The sequence below is a fragment of the Panicum hallii genome, chromosome 5, assembly GCF_002211085.1.
Source record: "Panicum hallii strain FIL2 chromosome 5, PHallii_v3.1, whole genome shotgun sequence".
In the NCBI taxonomy this organism is placed as follows: Eukaryota; Viridiplantae; Streptophyta; class Magnoliopsida; order Poales; family Poaceae; genus Panicum; species Panicum hallii.
Window position 1 is genome coordinate 54014740 of NC_038046.1, and position 25616 is coordinate 54040355.

General features: G+C 51.2%; 5 protein-coding genes across 5 annotated transcripts; 3 read left to right on the forward strand and 2 right to left on the reverse strand.

Annotated features, from left to right (window-relative positions):
• Window positions 1-3385: 3385 nt before the first annotated feature.
• On the forward strand, window positions 3386-4426 carry LOC112892791 (putative E3 ubiquitin-protein ligase SINA-like 6). Its single transcript, XM_025959905.1, has 2 exons — window positions 3386-3604; window positions 3695-4426. The coding sequence occupies exons 1-2, from the start codon at window positions 3386-3388 to the stop codon at window positions 4424-4426; spliced, it is 951 nt and encodes a 316-aa protein (XP_025815690.1).
• Window positions 4427-8356: 3930 nt separating this feature from the next.
• LOC112892792 lies at window positions 8357-9367 on the reverse strand. Its single transcript, XM_025959906.1, has one exon. It carries the CDS (start codon window positions 9365-9367, stop codon window positions 8357-8359), a length of 1011 nt encoding a protein of 336 aa, XP_025815691.1.
• Window positions 9368-11896: 2529 nt separating this feature from the next.
• Window positions 11897-12560, reverse strand: LOC112892793. The gene is made up of 2 exons (XM_025959907.1): window positions 12263-12560; window positions 11897-12135 (listed from the first exon to the last, which is right to left on the reverse strand). The coding sequence occupies exons 1-2, from the start codon at window positions 12558-12560 to the stop codon at window positions 11897-11899; spliced, it is 537 nt and encodes a 178-aa protein (XP_025815692.1).
• A 3092-nt stretch (window positions 12561-15652) lies between these two features.
• LOC112891919 lies at window positions 15653-16696 on the forward strand. Its single transcript, XM_025958925.1, has 2 exons — window positions 15653-15994; window positions 16073-16696. Exons 1-2 carry the CDS (start codon window positions 15653-15655, stop codon window positions 16694-16696), a joined length of 966 nt encoding a protein of 321 aa, XP_025814710.1.
• Window positions 16697-17631: 935 nt separating this feature from the next.
• On the forward strand, window positions 17632-22093 carry LOC112892794 (putative E3 ubiquitin-protein ligase SINA-like 6). Its single transcript, XM_025959908.1, has 4 exons — window positions 17632-17821; window positions 17880-17944; window positions 18104-18760; window positions 22025-22093. The coding sequence occupies exons 1-4, from the start codon at window positions 17632-17634 to the stop codon at window positions 22091-22093; spliced, it is 981 nt and encodes a 326-aa protein (XP_025815693.1).
• The last annotated feature ends 3523 nt before the right edge of the window (window positions 22094-25616 follow it).

A 25616-nucleotide genomic window follows, 5' to 3' on the forward strand; every position in this document is an offset into this window, starting at 1 on the left:
GAGGCCGCGGCGGCGGAAGACGACGACGACGACGCGGAGGGCCCGGCCGTGTTCGTGCTGTCAGTGCGCGCGCGCGGCGAAGCCACCGCCGTCTCGGTGGCGTGCCTGAGGGCGAACGCCAGGGCGGGGCCGCAGTACAGGTGCGTGCTCTGGGCGATGGCGCCCGCGCCGCGTGGCGCGGCGGGGCGCGCGGGTCGCCGCCTGTGCATGGAGACGGACGTGCCGAGCTGCGCGCAGCCCGGCGAGTCCGCCGTGGAGGACGGGATGTGGCTGGGCGTGGCGCCAGTGATGATGCTCGGAGCGTCCAGGGAGATCCACCTCAGCGTGCTCATCGACAAGCTCTGATCCGGCCCCGGGAGCGGCTCTGCCCATCTCCACTGTCGCCGACTCGCCGGCGAGATCGGGGGGACGGGGGGAGGGATTCGTCTATGTTTAGGTGTACGATTAGATAGCTCGTTTTCTAGCAAATCCGTGGATAGCGCTGATGAAACTCTGGTTCCACTATGAAGCTCGCTCCAAACGAAAAACTGAATGTTACCTAGGTTTTTACTGGTTTCTGTGGATGGTTCTATAATGTTCTCTCCCTGCCCTGAAGCACACTTCTATTTCCCTCTGGTGATAGTGATAGTGTGGTATAATTGTGATTTTTTGTGAATCTGTACTGAACAAACTTCCAGAAAAAATTGCACCTAATTCTTCAGAAGAAGTGGACGAAACATCTGACGTTCAGAAACCATGGAAATTTGAACTAATAATCTGGGTGAACACCAAACCATATCAGGAATACTAAAAGGAAGAATAAGACACGGCCTTGGAGAGAAGTTGATCTCTCAGTACTAGTTAGTTGAAGCAGGAAACCTAGGTAAAACTAGTGCACCAGACTTGATGATCGGAGAAGTACCATGTTGATCATTACTTGTTTTTTCCCTTAGCTTGCAACCTTAATCTTAATTCTACTAGTTTGCAAGATGAAGAACTGATGACTGACAGTCGTAACAATCACTAGGTTCTAGAATTAGCAATGTAGTTGAACATTCCATTGAAGGTTTCAACCAGCCGTGCATACGGGCAACCTCGGTGCTTTGCGGTTATGACTACTTGATGCCCTTCCTTGCGCACTTTCACCGCCCACGATGGATGAAGATGACGGAGACGGCATAACCGGTGCTGCAATTTCGGCACGCTTACGCAGCGTGCCAGTTATATCTGAACTCTGAACACGAGAACCCTAGAAGTTGTATTAGGTGATGGGCTCGACTTTCTTTCTATAGGACTAGTGGTCCGGCTCCATGGGATTGGGCCCCTTTTCTTTTCCTCGACAAGATAACTTTAGCCCTATCACATCTAATATTTGGTTCTACACACTAAAATTTAGGGTTTAGTCCCTATTGTATCAAATATTTATTATTAATTATAAGTATTAAATATAGACTAATTATAAAACTAATTGCACAGATGAAGACTAATTTGCTAGACTAATCTATTAAATTTAAATAGTTCATGATTTGACAATATGATGGTACAGTAAATATATGCTAACAATAGATTAATTAGACTTAATAGATTCATCTCGCGAATTAGCCTCCATCTGTGTAATTAGTTTTATAATTATCTTATATTTAATCTTTTAGTTAGCATCCGAAGATTTAATGTGACAACAATTAAATTTTAGTTCTTGAAACCCAACGCCCCTCTCCATAAAAATGCAACTCATACTACACCGTCACAGGACAGACATATTCCACCACCACACTAGTTACATTTGAAACCACTTCAATCAAAAAAGAAAAAAAAACAAAAGCAGGCCCAAACTCCAAACGAAACGACCACAATGCGATTAGCCTCACGGCCACAAACCACTACCATCATCTCTTGGCATAGACGCAGCTTAGCTCCATCTCTGATACTATATTGCGAGATGGTACTATTTTTTTAAAGAAAAGATGGTACTAATAACATGGCAAGATCTTGTGCAAAATCCATGCTGTGCTAGCTTCCATAACCACCAGGCAAGCAAAATGACTAGGGCCTCGTTTAGATCGCAAGTTTGTATAACATTTGGAACTTTTTGCTACTGTAGCATTTTCGTTTGTATTTGATAAATTTTATCTAATCATGGTCTAACTAGGCTTAAAAGATTCGTCTCGTGATGTACAATTAAACTGTGCAATTAGTTATTTTTTTACATACATTTACTGCTCCATGCATGTGTCCCAAAATTGATGTGATGGAGAGAGAGTGTAAAAATTATAACATTTGCAATGCATCTAAACGGGACCTAGCTGTTGATAACCAAGCGTTCCCGCGCGCGGGACAGCAGCAGGCGCCAGGCGGTGGGTGCCTGCGGAGGCGGAAGCAAAAATGGCGCAGCGGCAGGAGCAGCCGCTCCTTTCCGCGCGCTGCTCCCCGAGGCGCTCCTCTTCCGCGAAAGATCTTGCTCGGATATTTAGGTCCGTTCGTTTCCTACCCTCTAAACTTTAGACTCATCATATCAAATAGAATGTTATTATTTAAAAGTATTAAATAAAATCTGTTTATAAAACTTTTTGCACAGCTGGGTGCTAATTCGCGAGACAAATTTAATGAGCCTAATTAATCCATAATTTGCCACAGTGATGCTATAGTAATCATCCGCTAATCATGGACTAATATACCTCATTAGATTCGTCTCGCGAATTAGCACTAGGGTTCTGCAATTAATTTTGTAATTAGACTTTATTTAATACTTCTAAATGATAAGATTCTTTTTGACGTGACCCCTCTAAATTTTAGGCAAACGAACACACAGAAGAGCCCTCGGCTTTGCCAACAGCCTGACCGACCTCGTCTGTCAAACTGAACCTTGCCGAGGTGCCAAGCATCATCCTTCTCCCCAAGCCGGACAAATCGCCTTGCTCTCTCTGGATGAACGAGATCGGTCGATGACCTCACGTGCTGCGGCCGGCGTCAGGCCGAGCCCGGCGCCTCATCGGTCAGCGTCGACCGTCGTATCGGTCCATCGGCGGTCGAAAGTACCCAGCAGGGTGTCACAGCAGGTGCATCGGGAGCAGGAGCTCTACGCCCCTACCGCTGGGTTTTCACCGGCCTATCACACATGTCAAATCCTCATTACTACTGGAGTACATCGAAGCACACATCTTTCCCCGGCCAGCCCGCGCCCTCTCCCTTCGTTCCGGCAACCTCCACTCCACCTGGACCCTTGGCCGGCGCGCGGCGGCGGCATCTCCTATATATAAAACCCTGGCTCTGGCGCCCAGCGCGCTGCCTCACTGCCTGTGGCTTCAAACAGTCTAACGAGAGCCTCACATCAGGACCTCTACTAGCTAGTACGTTGCTTGCTTGCCTGGAGCCCTGGAGTCAGCTCTGGGCGTCAGGGTGAGCAGCGATGGAGAAACGGAGCGGGAACATGGCCACGGCGGCCGACAGCGTCGCCACGCCGAAGAAGGCGAGGACCGCGCTGCGGAGAGCCCCCGCGCCCAAGGAGGAGCCGGGGCACGAGGCCGTCGCGGGCGAGGAGCCAACGACCCTCGACGTCACCCTGCTAGCCCCGGACGCGCTGGAGTGCCCCCTCTGCTCCGCGCCATTCGAGGCCGCGATCTTCCAGGCAAGCCGGCTTCCACGTCGTCCATCTCTTGGTCATTCTTCTATGTTGCTGTGCTGATCCATCCGTGTTTTTACTTTTTAACCTGAGCAGTGCAAGAACGGGCACGCCGCGTGCCGGGGCTGCTGCGACCGCGTGCGGGGGACGTGCCCGTCGTGCCGCGCGCCCACCGGCGCCATCCGGTGCCGGCCGCTGGAGCGCGCCATCGCGGCGATGCTGTTCCCCTGCGCGTTCAGCGCCGCCGGGTGCGAGCGGCGGCTCCGGATCTCCGAGAAGCGCGCCCACGAGGCGGCCTTCTGCCAGCACGCGCCGTGCGCGTGCCCGGTCCCGGGCTGCGCCTACGCGGGCCTCTCGCTCCATGACCACATCCGCCTTGCGCACCAGGGCAACGGCGACAGGGACGCCGGAGCCGCCGTCCGCTTCGTCCGGGAGGCGACGGTGACGCTGCACCGGAGCATGGTGTTCCGGGTGCTCCTCCAAGTGCCTGACTCGCGCGTGTTCCTGCTGGCTAACAGTGGGAACGTCCCCTCGGGCCGCTCGCTCTCGCTGCTCTCCCTCGGCCCGCGCCCCGACGGGGACGGCGTGCTGGAGTTCACCATGGTGGTGCGCGCCGGCGGGGAGACTGGCGGCGCGCTCTCGCTGTCGGCGTTCGGACCCGTGCCGTGCGCGCGCCGGTGGGCGGGGCCCGAGCACCTCCCGGCCGAAGGCTTCCTGTTCGTGCCGGACGCGTACTGGAGCTCCTCCGGCAGCGTCTCCGTCACCGTCCACGTGGGCGCGGAAGTCGGCCGTGGCGCGGCGCACGGGAGGAGTCCCCGGAACAGGTAGCTCCGCGCGGCGTCGTGCGCCCACGTAGCCGCCGCTCTTCCGTGCGGTGTGTCAGTGGTCTCCCGGCGTTCTTGACGTCCGGCGAACTCACAATCACAGCACAGGAACTCACGCGAACACTTGTAACACAGAGTGATTTTGTGCAGCTCTAGAACTAGCTGCTTTTCTGGGTGTCTTTCTCCTTTTATTCAACTGATTACAGAAAAAGAGGAGAGGCCGGTGGATCTCCTAGCATCTCGCATGAACGTGTCCATCCCCACGCCAGCGCTAATGCACCCAGTCCGGGCACTCCCGGGTCGTGCGCGAGCTATTCTCGCCACGCCCACCTACGCGCACGGCAGCCACAGATCGGTGCTCGTGCGCATGCAAAGCAAAAAAAATGGGAAAAACTAACTAACTAACACATGCAAGGATTACTAACAAATTCTCCTCCTAAGCCTTGCATATGTTCTGTACGCTGATGACTCCAAGCTTAGAACGAAGTTCACAGAACCGTTCACGACCCAGAGCCTTTGTCAAAATGTCAGCCAACTGATCAATTGTCCCAATTGACTCAACTGTAACCCTGTTCTCCTCAATGCACTCCCGAATGAAGTGATATCTGACATCAATGTGTTTACTGCGATCATGGAAAGCAGGATTCTTGCTCAGTTGGATAGCTGCCTGACTATCAATCCTCAAGTTGATGGCACTGGGCTTCCTGCCTTGGAGCTCTGCAAGAAGTCGTGCCAGCCAAACTCCCTGGCATGCTGCAGCTGTAGCAGCAATATATTCAGCCTCACAGGATGACAAGGCCACTACCTTCTGCTTCTGAGATTGCTAGGTTATAATGTTGCCTCCCAAGAAGAATAGGACGCCTGAGGTGCTCTTCCGTGTGTCAATGTCTCCAGCAAGATCACTGTCGCTGAACCCCTCCAACTTTGCTCCTTTCTTCCTTTGATAGTGGCAACCACAACTTTGCTCCTTTCTTCCTTTGATAGTGGCAACCAAAATGCAGAGTCCTAGATATATACCTCAGTATTCTCTTCACTGCCAACATGTGTTCACTGGTAGGACTCTCCATAAATCTGCTGACATAGCCTACAGCATATGTCAAGTCTGGTCTGGAATTCACCAAATAGCGCAAAGAACCAACAATAGATCTGTACTGAGTAGAGTCCACAGCAGGGGCAGAACTAGACTTGCTCAGTTTCAGCCTGGGCTCCATTGGAGTATTGCTTGGATTACACCCTGTCAGACCAGCATTTTCCAAAATCTTTGCAGCATACGCTCTCTGGCTTACAGTAATCCCTCTTTCAGATTGTACCACCTCCAGACCAAGATAGTACTTGAGCAGCCCAAGATCACTCATCTGGAAAGTATCTTTCATCTCCAACTTGAACTTGTCAATGTCAGAATGACTGCTCCCAGTGATTACCAAATCGTCGACATAGACTCCAACTATAAGCCGCCGTGTCTCAGGTCCCCGCAAGTACACGGCATGCTCAGAGGTGCTCCTGGTAAACCCGAGTTTAAGAAGTGATGCATCCAGCTTCGAGTACCAGGCCTGTGGAGCCTGACGGAGACCGTAGAGTGCTTTGGTCAGGTGAAGTACCTTGTGTTCTCGCCCCTTGAGCACAAAACCAGGTGGTTGCTCGACATAGACATCTTCCACTAGTTCACCGTTGAGAAATGCTGACTTGACATCCATGCGGTGTACTGCCCACCCTCACAGGCAGCATATGCCAGTAGAAGCCTCACTGACTCAAGACGAGCCACTGGAGCAAAAACTTCATCAAAGTCAATGCCCTGCCTTGCACATACCCCTTGGCGACGAGTCTTGCTTTGAACTTGGAAACAAGTCCTGCTTCATCCCGCTTGGTCTTGTAGACCCACTTGAGCCCAATTGGTCGCAGACCAGGTGGGCGATCGACCAGCTCCCAGGTGTTGTTGGCTTCAATGGAAGTGAACTCGTCGAGCATGGCATGGCGCCAGTTTTCATGCTCCAGCGCCTCCTTGAAAGTTGCCGGCTCAGCCTCGCTAGCCAGCAGCAGATGCTCCTCCAGCTCTCGTGCAGCAAACCCAGGCGGTGTGCTTGGCCCCAACAGATTGTTGACGTCGCGGTACCGTAGTGGAACGTCTTCGTCATGGTCCGCATCCAGGTGCTGTGAGGCACCCGTGCCAGGTGGCGACACGAACTCGACTTGTCCCGTGTTCTGCAGCACCGGCGTCCTGGGCGTCGCGCTCCCTGGAGAGGGCATTGGCGATGCCGGCGCTGACATTGCTGGGGAAGCATGTGCGCCTGGTGCTGGGGAGGCCGAAGGAGAAGCCGGAGTCGGGGTCGCGGTGCTCGTCCTTGTCGTCGTGGTGCTCGTGATTGTTGTGGATGGCGCCGAGTCGTGGCCCTCGATGACGAAGTCCGCCGCCTCTGTGTCCTGGCTCCCCGGCCAGCTCCACTGCGCGTTCTCCTCGAACACGACATCGCGGCTGATGTGCACGCGCCGCGACACCGGATCGTAGACGCAGTACGCCTTGGATCCTGGTTCATAGCCGACGAAGATGGTACGCCTGCTTCGGTCCTCCAACTTCTTCAAGTTCGGCGTCGTCACCTTCATGTGAGCCACACAGCCGAATGTGCGCAGGTGCTGAACGCCAGGGACGCTGCCGGTCCACAACTCATAGGGGGTCCTGCCCCTCGCGCCCTTTGACGAGGATCTGTTGAGCAAATAGACAGTCGTGGTGACTGCCTCGCCCCAGAACTCGCCCGGAAGGCCCTTTGCCTTGAGCATGCTTCGGGCAGTCCCTACCACGGTCTGATTCCGGCGTTCAACAACGCTGTTTTGTTGAGGGGAGTACGGCGCCGTCAGCTCGCGACAGAGCCCCAGCTCGGCGCAATACTGCTCGAAGTCCTTTGCCATGAACTCGCCACCACGGTCCGTGCGGAGTGCACGTACCAGCTTGCCGGACTTTCGCTTTGCCGCTGCCTGGATGCGCTTGATGGCCGTCGGGGCTGCGTCCTTGCTGGGAAGCAGAGAGAGCCACATGTACCGGGAGTGGTCATCAACAAGGAGCAGAAAGTACCGATTCCCGCTCGGCGTTGGTGGAGAAATTGGGCCGCAGAGGTCGCCGTGGAGGAGCTGTAGGACCTCAGACGCTCGGCCGCTTGCATGCTGCGGGAATGGCGAGCGTCGGTGCTTCCCGGCGAGGCAGGCCTCACAAACTTGCTCCACCTGAGTGAGCAGAGGCATGCCGCGGACCAGCTCTTCTCTCCCCATCTTGCGTTGCGCATCGAAGTGGAGGTGGCTGAATCTGGCGTGCCAGGCCCAAGCCTCCTCCTCTCCTTTCGCGGCCAGGCACACCAGGCGTGCAATGTTGACGTCGAGCACGTAGAGTCGCCCCGGGTTGCGGTGGGTCTTGGCCAGCAGACACCGCTGCTCGTCGCGGACCCGCATCACCCCGTCTTCGATCAACACGGAGTGGCCAATCTCGTCGAGCTGGCCGACAGAGATGATGTTGGCGGTGAGGCGAGGTAGGAAGTAGACGTTATTGATGGTGCGGTGCTCCCCCGTCTTGCAGGAGAGCAGCACGGTCCCGATCCCCTCGATGCGGGCGAAAGAGCCATCCCCAAAGCGGACGGACCCTGTGACGCCGGCGTCGAGGTTGGAGAACGCCGCCCGCGCTCCCGTCATGTGATTGGAGGCGCCTGTGTCCAGGACCCAGCGCTTCGGGTCCCGGTCGCTGGAGTCGTCGAAGGCGGCGAAGACCTTCTCCTCGACGAGGTGGAGCTGGCCGCCATCGTAGATCGGCGACGAAATCGCCGGAGTCGAAGCCGGCGGCAGCGCTTCGATTTAGGGGAAAATCCCCTCCTCCTGCTGGACGCTGACGGCAAGAAGGAGTGTGGGCTCATCGTCTTGGGCCACATGGGCCGTTTTCCTCCACCTTGAGCTTACCTCAGCAGTGCTGGGCCCAATGGCCCTTCTTCCCACACCGCTTGCAGATGTCGTCTGGACCGGCCCGCGGGGCACTGGTGTTGCCGGTGTCACGGGAGCTCCCGCCGCCACGGCCGCGTCCCCTGCCGCGTCCGCGGGACTTGCCGCGGCCGCCGGAGCCGGAGCCGCCACGCCCTGCATCGGCGTTCGGCTTGTACCTCTCCAGCCACTCCTCCTGAGTGAGGAGCAGCTTCCCCATGGAGGAGTTGGACGCTGGCGTCGCCTCCTCGTCGGCATCGTCGGAGGACTTCAATGTCCCGGTGATCTCCTCAACCGAGAGCTTCGAGAGATCAGCGAAGGCTTCCATGGAGACAACGAGATGTTTGTACCTTGGTCGGACGACGCGCAGGTACTTCTTCACGGCTTTCTCCTCCGGCTCTGGATCACCGAGGTCTCCGAGGCGCTGGAGCACGCCGGAGAACCGGAGCGCGAAATCCTCGATTGCCTCGCCATCACGGAGCTTGGTGTTCTCATACTCCTTGCGGAGCGTCTGCGCCGCCAGGCCCCTCCGCCGTTCGTCGCCGATGCGGAGAGTCTTGATGGCCTCCCACGCCTCCATCGCGGTCTCCTTGACGGCGAGCATGGGGATCATCTCCGCGGGCACGGCGCTGCAGATGGCGTCGAGGGCGCTCCGATCGTCGCGGTACCCGCCGTCGCCGTACTCGATAACGTCCCAGAGGTCCCGAGCCTGGAGCTTCACCTTCATGCGAAGGGACCACTCGGTGTAGTTCGTCTTCGTCAGCTGCGGCCAGGTGCCGGAGCTGCCGGAGTCACGGACGACGCGCTCGACGACGCGCTCCCGGGTCTTGTCCGCGTCATGGTGGCGCGAACCGCGGCGACGAGGAGGAGATCGACTCTTCGACGGCTTGCGGCTGGACGACCTGCGCCCAGGCGTCTTCTTCCCTTTGGCGTCGCCGGGCGTTCCCTTCGGCGGCGGCGTGGTGCCCGTCGGCTTGGGCGGCGGCGTGGCCATGGCGTGCGCTGCCTAGGACCAGCTTGGCTCTGATGCCAATTGTCAGTGGTCTCCCGGCGTTCTTGACGTCCGGCGAACTCATAATCACAGCACAAGAGCTCACGCGAACACTTGTAACACAGAGTGATTTTGTCCAGCCCTAGAACTAGCTGCTTTTCTGGGTGTCTTTCTCCTTTTATTCAACTGATTACAGGAAAAGAGGAGAGGCCGGTGGATCTCCTAGCATCTCGCATGAACGTGTCCATCCCCACGCCAGCGCTAATGCTCCCAGTCCGGGCACTCCCGGGTCGTGCGCGAGCTATTCTCGCCACGCCCACCTACGCGCACGGCAGCCACAGATCGGTGCTCGTGCGCATGCAAAGCAAAAAAAATGAGAAAAGCTAACTAACTAACACATGCAAGGATTACTAACACGGTGTTCTGCTGCGCGTCGTCGTCCTGTTCAGAGTTCATGTCTAGCTGGCAGTCTTGTTTGTTCGGTGCTCGACGCCATGGGTAGAGCTCGTGCAAGGCGATTCGGCAAGCACGTCACCTGTTGGCTGTTGCTAAGGTATGGTTCACGTCGTAACAGGAGCCGTTCCTCGCCGGAGTCTCTCTGTGTTCGGGGCCTTCAGATGTTGTGGGAAGGGGCCGTCTCCCCGTAGATTTTGTGCATGCAGTAGCATCCTAATTAGAGGGCACCATGCTCGTTTGTATCCTGCCAGACATGTGAACAACACGAGTGGGGATCATTCAATACTGAACGCACATCGAGGGGTAACTTCCATGTCACGTCGAATGTGAAGTATTAAATATAGATGGTTATAAAATTAATTGTATAGATGGAGGCTAATTTACGAGACGAATCTATTAAATCTAATTAAAATTTAGCCTTTGTAACCAAGTACCCTCGAACTACCCTCCAAATAAACTTAGCAAAGTACAGAGTGATTAAAGGGGCAGTTTGGCCGGACTTCGGCGCTCCGGCTCCTCCCTCTGACGCGGCACTGTAGCGCACATTGGTGTTAGAGGAGCTGGAGCCGGAGCAGCTACAATTCATGGCTCCTCCGGCTCCTCCTCCGGCCGTGAGAGGGAGGGAGAGGGGAGAGACTTTTAGAGCCAGTTTGGCAGAGCTCCCAGAGCTGATTCTCTGCTGAATCCAGCAAGAGCTCTGCCAAACAGTTTTTTAGAGAGAAGTGATACTCTGCTGATTCTGTGAAGTGATTCTCTAAAATGAACTAAGAGGCTGGAAGCTGGAAAAAGTAGCTTCTCCTGATTCTGTGAAGTGATTCTCTATCCTGATTTTAAGAGTTTATGCTAGAGAATCAAAGAGAATCACCTTCAGCCACAGAATCACTTCTCTTAGAGAATCAGCTCCCACAGAGAATCAGGATCAGTTGGAGCTCTACCAAACTGGCCCTTACGGAGGAAGAGTGGAGAAAAAATAGGCTCCCGTGAACAGTTATGTTACAGTAGCGCGTCATGTAGGTGTCAGGTGGAGCCGGAGCTGCTGAGAGCTGCACCAAACACGCTCTAAATCCTCTTGGCAGCGGACTCTGATGAATGCAAACTATAGTATCAAATGTCTGAAGAACTGGAATGAAATGGATGGAAGCTGGTAGTCGAATTTTTATTGACTGCTTTGCTCATCAGCCTTTTTTCTTCTTTTTGGTGGTGGCAAGGGCCTTACGTCGTTAGTTTAACCGTGGAGTGGCATAATTCGAAGAATCAGCAGGCAAGACCTTTCCTTTTTTGGGAAAAACACGCAAGAACTTACTTTTGAATGAAATGAAAGCTTGTTTATTAACGAAATGTGTAGTTCTTTTCTCCTTGCCTTTTTCACGGTCCATGATACTTGCTGTTGCAGTACAAACTTCTTATTAGTAGCATTCAGATCAAATGTTTCAAAAGATGGTGACATCCTAGCACCATTCAGATCAACTATCACTGGTGTAACAATTGGAGTCCCTAAACCATCCATGGTCTCATAGTGCTTACAAGTCACCACAGGTCCACAGCCAGTGCAGCCACTGCTGCATCAACATTAACAATTTAACATAACTAGTTGTTTATACATGCAAAAGATCAAACGTACTGCTAAATTCTGATTGCTGCCTGGTCCCCTACGCTGTTGCGACCAGCTGTCTGCCGGAGGACCTCGCTGCTCGAGTAGGGGTGCAGTTTGCGGCAGCGCGGCCGCTTTGTCGATGCGAACCATCAGGCCGGGTGCCTCGCCGGAGGCGTCCTGCACCATCTTCGGCGTGACCGCCAGGAACAAGCCCTGCTCCACCGCCGCGAAGCCGCCGGACAGATTGCTGCTCTCCACCGGGAACACGAGCATCGCCATGATCCCGCTGCCCCACGGGTCCTCCATCCAGAGCATGCACTTGAACTGGGCGACGCCCGCCTACGCGTCGCCGTTCGCCCTCACGCACACCACGGACACGCATGTCGCCGGGCCGAGGGCGGACGACGACACGAGGAACACGCACCGGTCCCCCGGCCGACGAGGACGTGCAGGCCCTGCGGCGGACGCGGCATGGCGATCCTTTACGGCTTCCCGTAGCTCACGTCGGTAACGGGCCAGGACGGGTGGCCTGCGCGGAAGTGCTCGAGCAGCCTCGGCGGCGAGGTGAAGGCGTTGCAGCCCGGGCAGTAGCAGGGAGCCCACGGGCGCGTGCGCTCGTGTTCGCTGGCCTGGTAGTAGACGACGTACCTCGCGCACCCGTGCTCCTGGAACGGGCATGGCAGCTTGGCGTCGCGCACGAAGGCGTCCACCTCGGCAGGTCCTACACACGATGTGCCCGGCCTCGCACTTCAGATAAAAATCAAATATTTTGTTTCACGGTCTCATGAAGAGGATAAAGTAGAGCGGATTAGGATTTCTTTGCAGCCTGCGAACAGATAGATGCAGACTCACCTGGAACGTGGGAGGTTCGAGGGGAAGCTGGCAAGCTCGGCAGTGGAACAAGGCGAGTCCCATCCTCAAATTGTTGAGCTGCGGCTCCTCAATGACTTCCATCGCCACCACAGCCCCGGCACCGCCGCCTTGGCCAACTTCTCCTTCCTCTAGCTGCTCTTCTCTTCTTCGCCCTCCTTCTGGCAGCTCGCACTTGACCACGGCGGTGGGCGAGGCCTGCGCTCTCGGCTTCTTGCTGCTTTGGGCGTGCTCGCCATTGTCCAGCGGGGATCCCCTCTTGTGCTGCTTAGCCATCGCCTCCGATCCTCTCACTCAAGCGCCAAGAACGACGAGAGGAAGCGATCGACTAGTGTTTGTGAAGAAACACAAAGCAGTGACCCATACGGCGCATATAAGCCCCTTGCTGGTTGCTGCTGCGGCCAGGTGGGAACGCGCGCAAATGAAACTGAGTCGTCGTCTAGTCATGCGGTGTGAACAGGAAAAAAAGCATGCACACGCTTGACTGTTGCGTCCCCCGACGAGGAGACGAGCATGCGATCCGCCGCAGGCGTTCTCTCCTCGAGCGCTGTTTCCCAATATGACCTTCTGGACGAATTGAAGGGCCCTGCTACCCTTGACCACCGCGTCGCGGCGGCGGGCAGGCACATTGAAAAGGAGTCCATTGAAAGCTTGCCAGGACCAAACCGACCAAGGAGCAGCGTGCAGCGGCTGCCCTTCGCCCCTTCACTCTCCTTTGCCCTTCACTCTCCTTGCCGGGCAAATCCGCTCACCTGCCGACTGCCGACTGCAACGGCAGCTGGCCTGCCGTCTATGGACAGGACAGGACCACTTCACTGCAGTCAGGTCGATCCGTCCGACGATCGGCGTTGCATTCTCTCCGGCATCCGTTGTCGGCGCATCGGGACCGAGCGAACTCTTGTGCGTCTAGCCCTACCGGTGCAAATGCACCGGCCTATGCCGCCGCCACGTCTCGTCCCTTCATGGCGCCATTGCCCATTTTCGGGCCTGTTTGGAATCCTACCTAAGGCGCCATAGCCTAACCCTAGGCGTGCCAAACCCTGTTAGGCAAGCGTTTGGCTGCTATACTAAGGCTAGGCGCGCCACACTTTTGAGGCGGGGCGTATGCAGCTTGCCACACGAAAACGCGCCGCACCTGGGGCGCTCGATTTGGCCGCCACAGACGCGAATCGCGCCGCACCGCGCCCGTTCGCGTGGATCTCCCCCGCCGCCAGGTACTCCCCCGCCGCCGAGTGCGCCCCGCGCCGCCGCCCCCCACCCCCACCCCGGGCAGAACAGGCCGCCGGCGGGAGCAGGACGCTAGCCCGCTCTGCGGCCCTCCCCCCCGCGGCAGAGCAGGAGCAGGACAGCCCGCCCCCCGCCGCCCGGCCGCGCGGAGCGGTTGAGCCCCCCCCCCCCCAATCCCCGGCGGAGCAGGCCGCGAGCCAGGCGCCCCCCCCCCCACCCCGCCGGCGGAGCAGAGCCCCCACCGCGCAGAGCGCCCCCCCCCCGCGGAGCAGGCAGCCGGCGGAGCAGAGCCCCCACCGCGCCGGCGCAGCAGAGCGCCCCCACCCCCCCCCCCCTCCATCTGTGTGTATTTCTCTAAACATTTTTTTTCTTTTTCCAGGAATAATTCTCAAGCAAGACCATCATCTTTTGTTGCAAGGTACAACTATCCTTTACATTTTACTTGTGTCGTATATGTTGTATGCATTCTAAAATAGTTCTTATGTATAGATGGGTGCAATGAAGGATTATCTAGAGTATTATTATTATGATTATAACATTCGAAGAAGAAGGTTGCTTGTTTGCATAGCCATCTGTGTTTGTATATTGTGGTACAAGTTACAAGAAAATAGATTGATGAGGAGGCCCAAATATGGTTCTTTGTTAGAAAGAGATTTGGAAAGAGAAAGGAGGTTAAACCGTTTATATAACGGGACTGAGGCTAATTGTATTAGTGAGTTACGCATGAGTAAAACTGTTTTTCACCGGTTATGTTGTTTTTTGAGGTCCCGTGGATTATTAGAGGACAGTATTAATGTGTCAATTGAAGAACAAGTGGCTATGTTCTTGAAATTTGTTGGTCATAGATGGACAAATAGATCAGTTGCCTTTGAGTTCTTGCGGTCCGGAGAGACAGTTAGTAGATATTTTAATGCTGTTTTGGAAGCTTTATGTGTCTTGTCTCGTGATATCATTACCATGAGAACCACGGAGACACATCTAAAGATAACCACCAGCCCGGGAAGATTTTACCCATACTTTGAGGTAACATATATATAATTGGAATTCATCCTTATATTAATTTGTAGTACTCAATAACTGAACCACTGTTTTTATGTGTTAGAATTGTGTAGGAGCACTGGATGGCACGCATATACCGGCATCGGTTCCTATATATATGCAAGATAGGTTTAGGAGGAGAAAGCACTATCCAACGCAAAATGTATTAGCTGCCGTGGATTTTGACCTTAGGTTTACATATGTGTTGGCTGGATGGGAAGGATCAGCTCATGATTCCTTTGTGCTCCAAGATGCATTATCACGACCCTCGGGCTTAAAAATCCCAGAAAGTACAAGTTAAATCATTAATATATTATATTTTAGGTGACAAGATGATTAGCTAATGGTAGTTCAATCCATTGTAGGTCACTACTTTTTAGCTGATGCTGGTTATGCTGCTAGAACTGGCATATTACCTCCATATCGAGGTGTTCGGTACCACCTTAAGGAATTTCAGGGTACTAGACGACCGGAAAATCCAAGAGAATTGTTCAACCTTCGTCACTCTTCTCTTAGGATAACAGTTGAGCGGGCATTTGGCACACTGAAAAACAGATTTAAGATACTTACAAGTCAACCATTCTTCCCGCTAAAAACACAAGTGAAGATAGTTTTGGCGTGCTGCACTTTGCATAACTTTATAATTGAGAATGGTCCTGATGCTTATGTTTATGATGATGCAACATGGTTTCAAACCCTTCCAAGAAGCACTCGTTCCCATGGTGACATGAATAGGGACAATCAGCAATGGGCAACCATGCGTGATGAGTTAGCTCAAAAAATGTGGGATGAATGGGATCAAAATTCATGTATTGTGTTGCTTTTAGAGTATTGTTTTCAGAACCTGTATTATTGAATTTCAGAACCTATTGTACTGAATAATTATGATGTTTCCAGAACACTGTTTGATTCAATTATATGGTTGTATTGTAACTCTATTTACTAAATAATGTGGCTGATTGTTATCCTGTTTTATTGAATTATATTGTTGATTGAGGTCATGTTTTATTGGATTATAGTGCTGTTTTAAGACCCTGTTTTCCTAAAATATAATAGTGCTATGTTGAGATCCTGTTTTTTTTATTATAGTGTTGTTTTGAGATATGGCTAAGGGGAAGGAAAAGGTTGAAGGTGATGGCTCTGCTCGTGAGAGGACCATCACATGGGATGAGGATCAAACTAAATTTATGCTTGGTTGGTTTATTGACTACATAAAGGAACAACATGCTGGTTTTAAGCTCAAAAAACAACATCACTTCAAGTGTTCAGAGGCATTGAATAGGCAGTTCAACATGGGGGTAACTGCCACTCAAGTTGAGAGGCATTTCAGGCATTACAAGGAAAACTGGAAGTTCATTGCAACAGCTTTGGGCAAGAGTGGTAACACATTTGATGCTTCAAGATCTATGGTCATCATATCTGATTTAGAGAAGGTTAATCTAAAGGTATGCACTATGTTTCAACCTATTTTTGTCAACATTTTGTGAACTTATTATTAACATTTAGCACTATACTTAATGCAGGATAGGGCAAGAAGGCTCCTGTCCAAACCTATCAAGTTCTTCAGTGAAATGCAGGAGCTATTCCTTAATAGCAGCGCTGATGGTTCTCTTGCCATGGACGCCAACACTTGCATGAATGAGGCTCAAGGTGATGAAGAAAATGATTATGATGATGATTTATGCAATGACTTATCCAACTATGCCCAAGCTGAGGATGATCTAGGTGATGATTCTGACACTTTACCTTCTCCTTTAAGTGGTATGGCTAGCATGGGATCTCAAGTGGCTGAGCAAAGCTCATCTAGCTCGGGAGTCAAGCATCCAAGAAGTGAAAGCAGGCCTCCCAAGAGAGATGTGAGACCAAAGAGCCGGATGTCCAAGGTAGGAGATATGATCGCAACTACTTTGGTGGATCTTCAAAATGAAATCAAGAAGCCAGCACCTCCACCACCAATTATACGCAATTCTGATGAAATAGTGTGGGAAAGACTTGAAAAGATGACTCTAACCACTGGTCAAAAGGTTATGATAGGAGAATATCTAGCACACAAAAACCAAAAGAGGATGCGTGGTTTCTTATCAGCCGCATCTGAGACAACATTCGAGTCATGGATCTTCAAGTTCCTTAGTGACCAGGGGGTGTGAGTTGGTTAGGTGTGGTTCGCTGCTCCTTTTTTGTCAGGTAATACATGCTATATTTCAACAATCCTTGTGATTATTATTTGCACTTTGCTAAAAAGATGTATTTCGCACTGGTTATAGGCTCATCGAGTACTCAGCTGAAGGATGGTTGTTTTGCACTTGTTCAAGGCTGATTGGAGCACGGTGGATGGTTCTTTTGCACTTGTTCTCATGCATCAGGGCTGATGGAGATGCATGGTGGTGGTGGTAGCTGCTGCACCACCCTTTTGTTAACTGAAATTAGAATCTATTTACAGTTAGTGGGTACTCAAACTCATGTGAGCCTCTAAAGTTATTTATATTGCTGTTATAAACTTATCTAGCAGCTGTTTGTGGACTTATATTACTGTTACAAATTATCGTTAACATGCAATGCATAGTTGCTGGATTTGTGCGGATGTTATATTGATTTGTTACTTTTTTATCTTATGACACAGCCCAAAACGCTTTATTAATTTGTATGGTATGAATGAAGTGAAGGGTGGTGGCAATTCAAACAGCTGCCACATATTTTTAGGTGTGCCTAACTTGAGGTGGGGTATCAATCCAAACAAGTGCCACACTTTTTCAGATTTGCCTAACTTTAGGCGTGGCAGCAAACCAAACACAAGCCTAGAGTGAGCTGCCTTAGGCGCGCCACAGGTGTGGCACATGCCTAACCTTAGGCTTAGACAGGTTAGGCAAGACTCCAAACAGGCATACTTCCTCTTGCCTCCTTTCGTTTTCTCTTCCTTCCTTCCTTCCTTTCTTCTTCGACCCCTCCCTCCTCAGCTCGCGTCTACAAAACGTCCAAACCAGCCGTGGTGCCAATACGAGTGTTGCCTTCTCCAAGATACTTCTTCCCTGGCCATCTTTTTCCCTGTTCACACGTTCTCTTCTCGTCAGGCAGCCGGAGAACGATGGAGAAAAGGAGCGGCGCCAGGGCCACGAAGGAGAAGGAGAACGCCACGACGAAGAAGCCGAGGATGCTCCGGAAAGCACCCATGGCCACGAAAGAGCAGCAGCAAGACGAAGGCGAGAAACACAGGACCCTCAGCGTCATTCTCGACCTCGACACGTGCAGATACAAATCACTATACAGAATGTTGGGTATTACGCATCTTGTGGTTCGAATCTGTCTAAATTTTGTGTTCCTTGCACCTTCGAGTTCCTGATCTCGGCATCTCCTCGTCTAAACTTAACACCTTGAATATACCTCTCGATGGGCAGCCGGTAAAACACCGACCATACCCTCTCTGCTTCTCCCCGTTCGAAGCATCAATCTTCCAGGCAAGCCGGCTGTTACTTGCAGATAAAGTTCAATCAAATTAGTTGCGTGCGCTTGCGCGGCAGCAATGGGGAATCTGCTTGTTTCGTGTGCTGACTCGCCAGTGCAAGAACGGGCACGCCGCGTGCGAGGCCTGCTGCGCCCGCACCCACCGGGTGTGCCCGTCCTGCATCGAGCCCATCGGCGACATCCGGTGCCGGCCGCTGGAGAACGCCATCGCGGGCATGCTGGTCCCCTGCGCGTTCGCCGAGCACGGCTGCACGCGGCGCCTCAGGTTCGCCGAGAAGCCGGTCCACGAGGCGCTCTTGTGCCAGCACGCCCCGTGCGCGTGCCCCGTCCCGGGGTGCGCCTACGCCGGCCTGGAGCTCCGCGACCACATCCAGGACGCGCACGCCGCGGCGGGCGACGGCGACGACAACGACAACGACGTCGTCAGCTTCGCCGGGTCCGCGGCGGTGACGCTGCGCCGCGGCACGCCGTTCCGGGTGCTCCTGCACGAGACGGACGGGCGCGTCTTCCTGCTGCTCAACGGCGGCGGCGTGCCCTCCGGGCGGTCGCTGTCCGTGGTCTGCGTCGGCCCCCGCCCCGGCGGGAACAGGTCCCTGGAGTACACGCTGCAGGTCGGCGGCAGCGGCGGCGGCGAGCCCGGCGCGCTCGCGCTGTCGGCGTCGGGCCCCGTGCCGTGCACGCGCCTCTGGGCGGGGCACCACCCGACCGAGACGTTCCTGTTCGTGCCGGACGCGTACTGGGGCTCCTCCGGAGCGTCTCCGTCACCGTCCATGTCCGGAAGGTGACCGCCAACAAGGCCTGATTGCTAGGCACTGTAGTTAGCCGCCAAAGCTGCCAAGACCGCAGGCAGCATCAGGTGGTGTCTTTTGTTTTGGTAGCTCTGATAGCTGGAGGCCTTGCATGCATCCACGAAGGGAGTGAAAATGATGTTGCGTTTCTGCAACGAAGTGGATGCATGGAATGCCTCCAGGCTCCAGCTTTTGCTTGTCGTGGGCTCGTTACTGTCTTGTTCAGCTTCAGTTCCATGTCCAATTGGAAAGCTTCAACTTAAAATCAATGGCGTGGCTGAAAATTCGATGCTCACATCGCCTGATTGCCGGCTTCGGTGGCTGGAAAGCCAACAAAAAAAAATCATTTCTCTCTCCGCTTTTGTGTCTGACATGTATGGTCCATATCCGATCGCCAATGCGTTCGGTTCGCTTTTTTCCATCGCCATGGTTAGATTTTCACGTACAGTCTGATCATCAGAGCTGCTCTTTCGTTGCCGTAAAGATGGTCGTCTGCATTTTCCTACCATTGATTTCAAGTCTACCAAAACCCAATTCACCTTGGGCCAGGCCCTTTCGTTTTTATCTCTCTTTTCCATGCATGACTGCCAAAAGCCCAAAACTCTTTCTATCTGGGCCGAGCACAGCTAAACCAGGCTGGCCCATAACTTCCCCTCCCTCGGTTCCAAAGAAAAAACTACTAGGCACTGACTCGCGGACCCCAGGCGTCATTCCCTTTCGTCTAGCCACGCCGCAACCGCTCCTCCACACGTTCGCCGGCGCCGCCTCGTGCTCCTGCTCCTGCACCCGACAGGGTCCGCGCGGCAACTTGAGTTCGGTCAAGGGGCGTCAAAGAAGAAACCTGGCGGCTGTGCTCATGTACACGGCCTGGACTCGCGGTTGGAAAGGAATCGTAGAGTTTTTAAAAACAAACAACTCACTCCAAGGAGGAGATCACGAGCGTGGATTTTCACGGCTACCGGTCGGGGCAGGTAACTTTGGTACCGTTGATGCTGCTTCAACTTTCGTGCTGGATGATGGGGTGAATAAAGCTGGTCCCACTACTTTATCGTGGGACCCACTTTGTGCCTACCAACCTGCCTCACGAGACACACATCTGCCTCACGAGACCAAATACCAGAGTCGAGAGGTGACCAGGCATATTGGTATTTTGGTACTATCCGTCTGGCGGCCGGCGGATCCTAGCTTCGTCGCTCGCGCAAGATTGGTCATGGACAGGAGCTCGCCTTCCGAGATCCTCCATAAATTTGGCAAGATGGTACTAGCGCCCGGTTGGTGCCGCCAGCAACCACCTCAAGGTCGGCGTCGCCCCATCGTTCAGCAACTACGGCGTCTGCAAATCCATGGAGTTCGTCTATGGAATCGCCCGATCCGGGATAGGAGGGCCCTAGATCAGGTTCAGTTCGCGGCGTTGCAGCCAGATCGAGCCTTATCATACCGCACCATGGCTGGATTCGGCCTCTCCCTTTCCCTCTCTAGTGAGTTTTAGTTTTTTCCACTGAGTTCTTGGGTTTTCTACCGAGTTATTTCTTCTTGATTCAATTGTAATTCGAGTTGGTTTGATTTTAGTAATTGCTTGCGTCACCCCTCTTCCTCATCCCTAAATCCGGAAAAAATCCATAAAATACGTCTATTGGAAGGCTGAATCTGGTCAAGAAGGGACCTCCCCCCAACTTAGTTGATGTATATGTTATGGTATCGATGGTGTATGTGCTTTGTGACCTATGGTAACTGAACTTAGTAAATGTAGATATATGACTGCAAATTGTCCATGACCAACTGGTACGATTCGACGCAATTTGGGATTCATTGTCATTTCAATTGATAAATATAGTTGCGCCCCTGTCAGTTGGGCAGTTGGCCATGATTAGCCGGTAGGGCTATCCTTTCATGGTACCTTCGTTTTTCAGCTTCCATTCGGCTACTACACATGGTGCGTGATTTACTAGCCTGAATATTTGATAGATAAGTTGTGATTGGATAAAAGAGCACCAAATTTATTTTATTTTTTCATGGTATATGAATCACGCATTAGAATATTTATGTAGTATACGTGAATAGTTGGTAATTGGTACCAAAATTGTGGTAGTTACTGATTTATTTTAAACTAGAACAAGAAAATGACTGATTAGAATATTTATATTAAATGGATCTTACCTTTCGGCTTTTACTTTGCCCATAGTACTAGTACATCTAGGTTGGAGTCATTCTCTGTATTTTTCAAAATGAATCTGGTATCTGAACAATAATCACTGCCAGATATTATGATGGCACGAAAATGGTTCATGGATTTTCTATAGTAAGAACAGAATGCAGACAACTATCGTATGGTTCTGCGCCAAATCAGAGCATATAGTTTCATGTTGGTCTCCTTTCATTCCAAGCATCCTGACAGTATACCATGTTCTCTGAATCTACTTCAGTTTACTATACTAATGTGTACTAATGAATAGTAGTATGTAACCTTCTTGCGCCATTTTTTACCATTTAGATTGTTTGAGATATCTTCTTTTGGTGCTATATACATTCTGTTACCATAAAAAAAAAATACAAGAAGAGATGCACTACACGCCATGATACTAGAATGCAAATAAGTTCTGGTTCAGCAAGCTCCAACATATGTACAATTACAATAAGAAAACAACATATAATAATAATAGGTGCTAGTTCAGCGAACCCTGGCATACACACAATATGTATTAGAATGCAAACTTTTGCATCGAGAAAATAGATGAATTACAATAGGATGCACTATAGATAATATAAGATCATATATTATTCGTTTGAGTATCTAACATCTCTACATATGCAAATGCCATAGATCTTTTTCCAATGTGGTTTTCATCCTGGGGCATTTGGGCATTTCATGATGCTACATTTATCTTTGGTAACATAAGGGATTCTTGGTATACATGATTAGCACTTACCTTTTTTCAAGAGTACATAAAGTTGTGAAAAAAGAAGAAATGTTTGTCAACGGTAGTTTCAGGTGGCCATACAGGTCGTTGCCATATTGCTATTTCTAAAACATTGATTAAAAAAACTCTAGCATGCAAGCTGATAACTCTCTTAGTTGCACTCTTATATTAGGATATTTGTCGTTCTTGCTATTTCTTCAAACAAGAACAAGTTATGCACACCATTTCATTCTAACTCACACAATTTTATATTTTTTTCTTGTTCTTTTCTTTTTGTTCCCAATGCAAATAGACATTGAACCAACATAAGTCACTGAATGTTACGATACATTTTCAATGTGGAATGTGGATCTCTCTCCCGTGGATGCTAATTACTTAGTGTGATCTTCACTTAATAGTTTCAAAACTGATGACCAATGTATTGGAGAGTTCAGTCCTCATGTTTACATATCATATTATATGCCCCTCTCTTTTTTCCCCTATAGTTTTAATCTGAGATGAATGGTTCAAAAACAGTACATATGTTTGGTTCCAGAATATGTATTTGGATACCAGAAAAGAATGTGTGAATATCTGAAAATATTTGAATATTTCTATGTTCTAACAAAAATGAAGCATGTGATATTTGATTATTAACAAAAATATGTGATAAACAATGGATGTATGTTGAGATTGAGGGGGGAGAGAGAGAAACCTACGCAAAGAACGAGAGAGAGGGACTGGCATGTAGATTTGGGTGGGTGAGGCAGTACGCTCGGTGAGTGAGGGAAAAAAAACACCACAGGTCAGAATAAATATTAAACAATAGAACAGGTGGCCCAGCGCACAGATCCCATCATGCTGCATCAACGGTAGAAAAATTGCTTGCCCGTACCGGTGCCGGCGGTATATATTCACCCGGAGATCACCATGCGTATAGCTGCCTATGGTGATCGAGAGATTGATGGTCTTTCTTTTTCTTAATGTTAGCAAGTCTTATTTCCTTGAGTGTGCTTTTGTTTCTTTGTAATACACAAACTATTGTAAGACTGTTTTTACTTATCCTTGTATGATCTAAGTAGTGCTCGTGCTTTATTCTTTTAAAAAAATAGGGTCCGCGCGTTCGTGCGCCTCAACGACGGTGACCTACTGGTGGAATGTAGGGCCGGAGCTGCAGCCAGCCGTGGGATTCGTCGACCCCGACGACCACCGGCAAATCTCTTTAAATCATTGTGCTTATACCAAATGCTTATATCAAATGATAGAAAATCAAGATTACTACGCATCGAACCCGATGTTGAAAATTTCTTTAGCTTCGCCCCTAGCGGAAAGGCGGGGCTGCCACTGTCCCTGGTGTGTGCCTCGGCCCGCTCCTCGAGGAGGACGCCGACGAGCCGTAGTACGCACCGTGCAGACAGTGGCGGAGGGCTCGGTAGGGTCAGGTATGGCGGCAGATTTTGGTGACAATACATACTCAACGTTGGTATGAATTATTTTGGCATTAGCATAAGTGCTATACTGCAGCCATTAGCTTCATCAATCCAACTGTACCATACCTAAATTCCTATCCGTCCTCCGCCACTGCATGCAGATGGAGGTGCGCAGCGCCGAGGCGAGGCGCGCTCGCTCTGTCGGGGTCGGGGCGTCGAGCATGGTGCCGTGAGTCCGCCGGCTCGACCGCTCGAGGGGTTTCTCTTCGTGGCGGACGCGTACTGGGGCTCCGCCGGCACCGTCTCCGTAGGGTTCGTGTCCTCAGCAGGGCCGCCCCGTTGTGCTTAACTTGCGTAGTTGCTTGCATGGCAGAAATTGTTCGCATTGCTCTGTAATTGTTAGCACTACCCTGAAATTGTACATCTATCTCAATTATTAGCATTACTTCCTTCAATTCCCTGGGAGCATGGCTTACTGGTTCCTCCGTTGAACTGTGTAGCTGCGGTTCAACGTGGGCAAAACTTGCAATTATATTCATATATGCTGGGACCTTGCGATGCATGGAGCAAGACGGACAGCTAGGTGAATGTGTTTGATGAAAATAATGTTTTACAAATGTAACAGCTAAAATATAGCCTTTGAAAAAAAAGATCACTTCTTAAACCATGCTCATGATAGTTGCTTGATATGAATAAAAATAGGAAAAAGTTCATAATACTCTCCTCAACTATCACTACCGGAGAGGCCCGATTTGCCGAGGGTGAAAATTTTGCCGAGAGCTATATTTCGGGCACTCGGCAAAGAAGTAATTTGCCGAGCGTCGCTCTCGGCAAAAAAAACCACTCGGCAAACATAATATTTGCCGAGAGCCTAACCCTCGGCAAACGGATACACTCGGCAAACAGATACCCTAAACCCTAAACCCTAAACGCCGTTATCTTTGCCGAGTGCTACATTTGTAACACTCGGCAAAGGGTGTATTTGCCGAGTGTCAGATGACCGACACTCGGCAAATAAGATATTTTATTGGCTGGCGGAGAGGTCCTGGCGGACTGTCCGCCAGTACTGGCGGACAGTCCGCCAGGACCTCTCGGGGTCAGCCAGCAGAACTTATCATTTTTGTTCCATCCAACTATCTCTTCGTGGGCCCATCGTGTTATGTCCGTGGGAGGCTGTCCAAAACCCTCTACACCTCTTGGATGAAGCTCCTCTATCTCTCTTCATCCACATAACACAACTAGCCCCTCTCACTCTCTCTTCCTTCCCCACGGACAACACCCCCCATTGCCCCCCATTGTCCGTGGAGCCAAGGATTCGGTTCCTCCGCAAGGTCCACGGCGAAGGAGCCCCTCCACAGGCTGCAAGAACCTTCTCCCCTCGTTTCCAATCCTTTGGAAGCACTTCCATTCATCCTAGGGCAAGAACAAGGTATATACAATCCTCCATCGATCTCTCTACTCGATGCATATCTTGAGGAATGCTTTTAACTATTGTTTCCTGCTAGGTAGAGGATGCTATTCCTTGAAAATCTTGAAGAATGGATGGCTAAATCTTTAGTTCACATGTTCATGTTCATTTCATAACCTAAACCTTTATTCAAGTCGATCTCCCAATCTATCCACTCATTGTTGTTCAAAATTTAAGTCTAGGCTTCCATTATCATCTATAATGTGCCTACAAAGTTTGAGCCCCATTGGATTAATTCTTGACATCACATGTTTTCGCGGGAACATTCAAAACCGAGAGGTCCTGGCGGACAGTCCGCCAGTACTGGCGGACTGTCCGCCAGTACCTCTCAGTCTTGATTTTTACTGCATAATCCTTTGTTTGTATCCACCCGTTCTTTTATTACTTCTAATCAAGCTGTATACTTCCTATACATGTACAGATGGTGCATGAGAGGAGGACCAAGTTCTTGCATGATCCCGTCTCCAACTCCGATTCCGATGAAATTGAAGTCGTTCCTCCACCTAAGCGCAAAAGGAAGCCAACGCCCAAAATTTCAATGAGTCGAGCTGCGCAAATGGGCGGTCCTAGCCATGCGGCACCCAGGCGTAGCTACCAAAGAGCTGCTCAACCACAAGGTGATGTGCCTCAAGTGGAGGTTCCTATCTTTGATGAGTACCCTCCACTCCAACCCTACCGGAAGTATATCATGCACAGACCGGAGTACACAAGGATCAACTTCGGTGACCCTGGAGTGAAGCGAGTGGATTACACCACAAAGCAAAGAGGTGCTGCATTTAAGGAAAGAAAGGAAAATCCTTATGATTATGAGAAGTACATCACGGATAGGAGGTTTTGGAGCAAATTTCAAGCTGATTGGTACATATCCGTCTTTATTGAGAAGAAGAATGCTATCACCGTCTCCAAGTACATCAATTGGGATGAAATGAGTGAGAAAAATAATCCAACCTTTGACTTGGTCATACGTGAATTTGAGAGGAAACACCTCTATGAATTCTTGGCCCTCAATCAAGATTGGAACAATG

What these genes read in the sequence shown, in the direction of transcription:
- LOC112892791 (XM_025959905.1), top strand. Translation starts at nt 3,386, where the DNA reads ATGGAGAAACGGAGCGGGAACATGGCCACGGCGGCCGACAGCGTCGCC. An exon ending in TCGAGGCCGCGATCTTCCAG is followed by an intron (nt 3,605 to 3,694) that starts GCAAGCCGGCTT and finishes TAACCTGAGCAG; the next exon opens with TGCAAGAACGGGCACGCCGC.
- LOC112892792 (XM_025959906.1), bottom strand. Translation starts at nt 9,367, where the DNA reads ATGGCCACGCCGCCGCCCAAGCCGACGGGCACCACGCCGCCGCCGAAG.
- LOC112892793 (XM_025959907.1), bottom strand. Translation starts at nt 12,560, where the DNA reads ATGGCTAAGCAGCACAAGAGGGGATCCCCGCTGGACAATGGCGAGCAC. An exon ending in ACCTCCCACGTTCCAGGTGA is followed by an intron (nt 12,136 to 12,262) that starts GTCTGCATCTAT and finishes CATCGTGTGTAG; the next exon opens with GACCTGCCGAGGTGGACGCC.
- LOC112891919 (XM_025958925.1), top strand. Translation starts at nt 15,653, where the DNA reads ATGGCTAAGGGGAAGGAAAAGGTTGAAGGTGATGGCTCTGCTCGTGAG. An exon ending in TAGAGAAGGTTAATCTAAAG is followed by an intron (nt 15,995 to 16,072) that starts GTATGCACTATG and finishes TACTTAATGCAG; the next exon opens with GATAGGGCAAGAAGGCTCCT.
- LOC112892794 (XM_025959908.1), top strand. Translation starts at nt 17,632, where the DNA reads ATGGAGAAAAGGAGCGGCGCCAGGGCCACGAAGGAGAAGGAGAACGCC. An exon ending in TACCTCTCGATGGGCAGCCG is followed by an intron (nt 17,945 to 18,103) that starts GTAAAACACCGA and finishes CTGACTCGCCAG; the next exon opens with TGCAAGAACGGGCACGCCGC. An exon ending in CGTACTGGGGCTCCTCCGGA is followed by an intron (nt 18,761 to 22,024) that starts GCGTCTCCGTCA and finishes AACCAACATAAG; the next exon opens with TCACTGAATGTTACGATACA.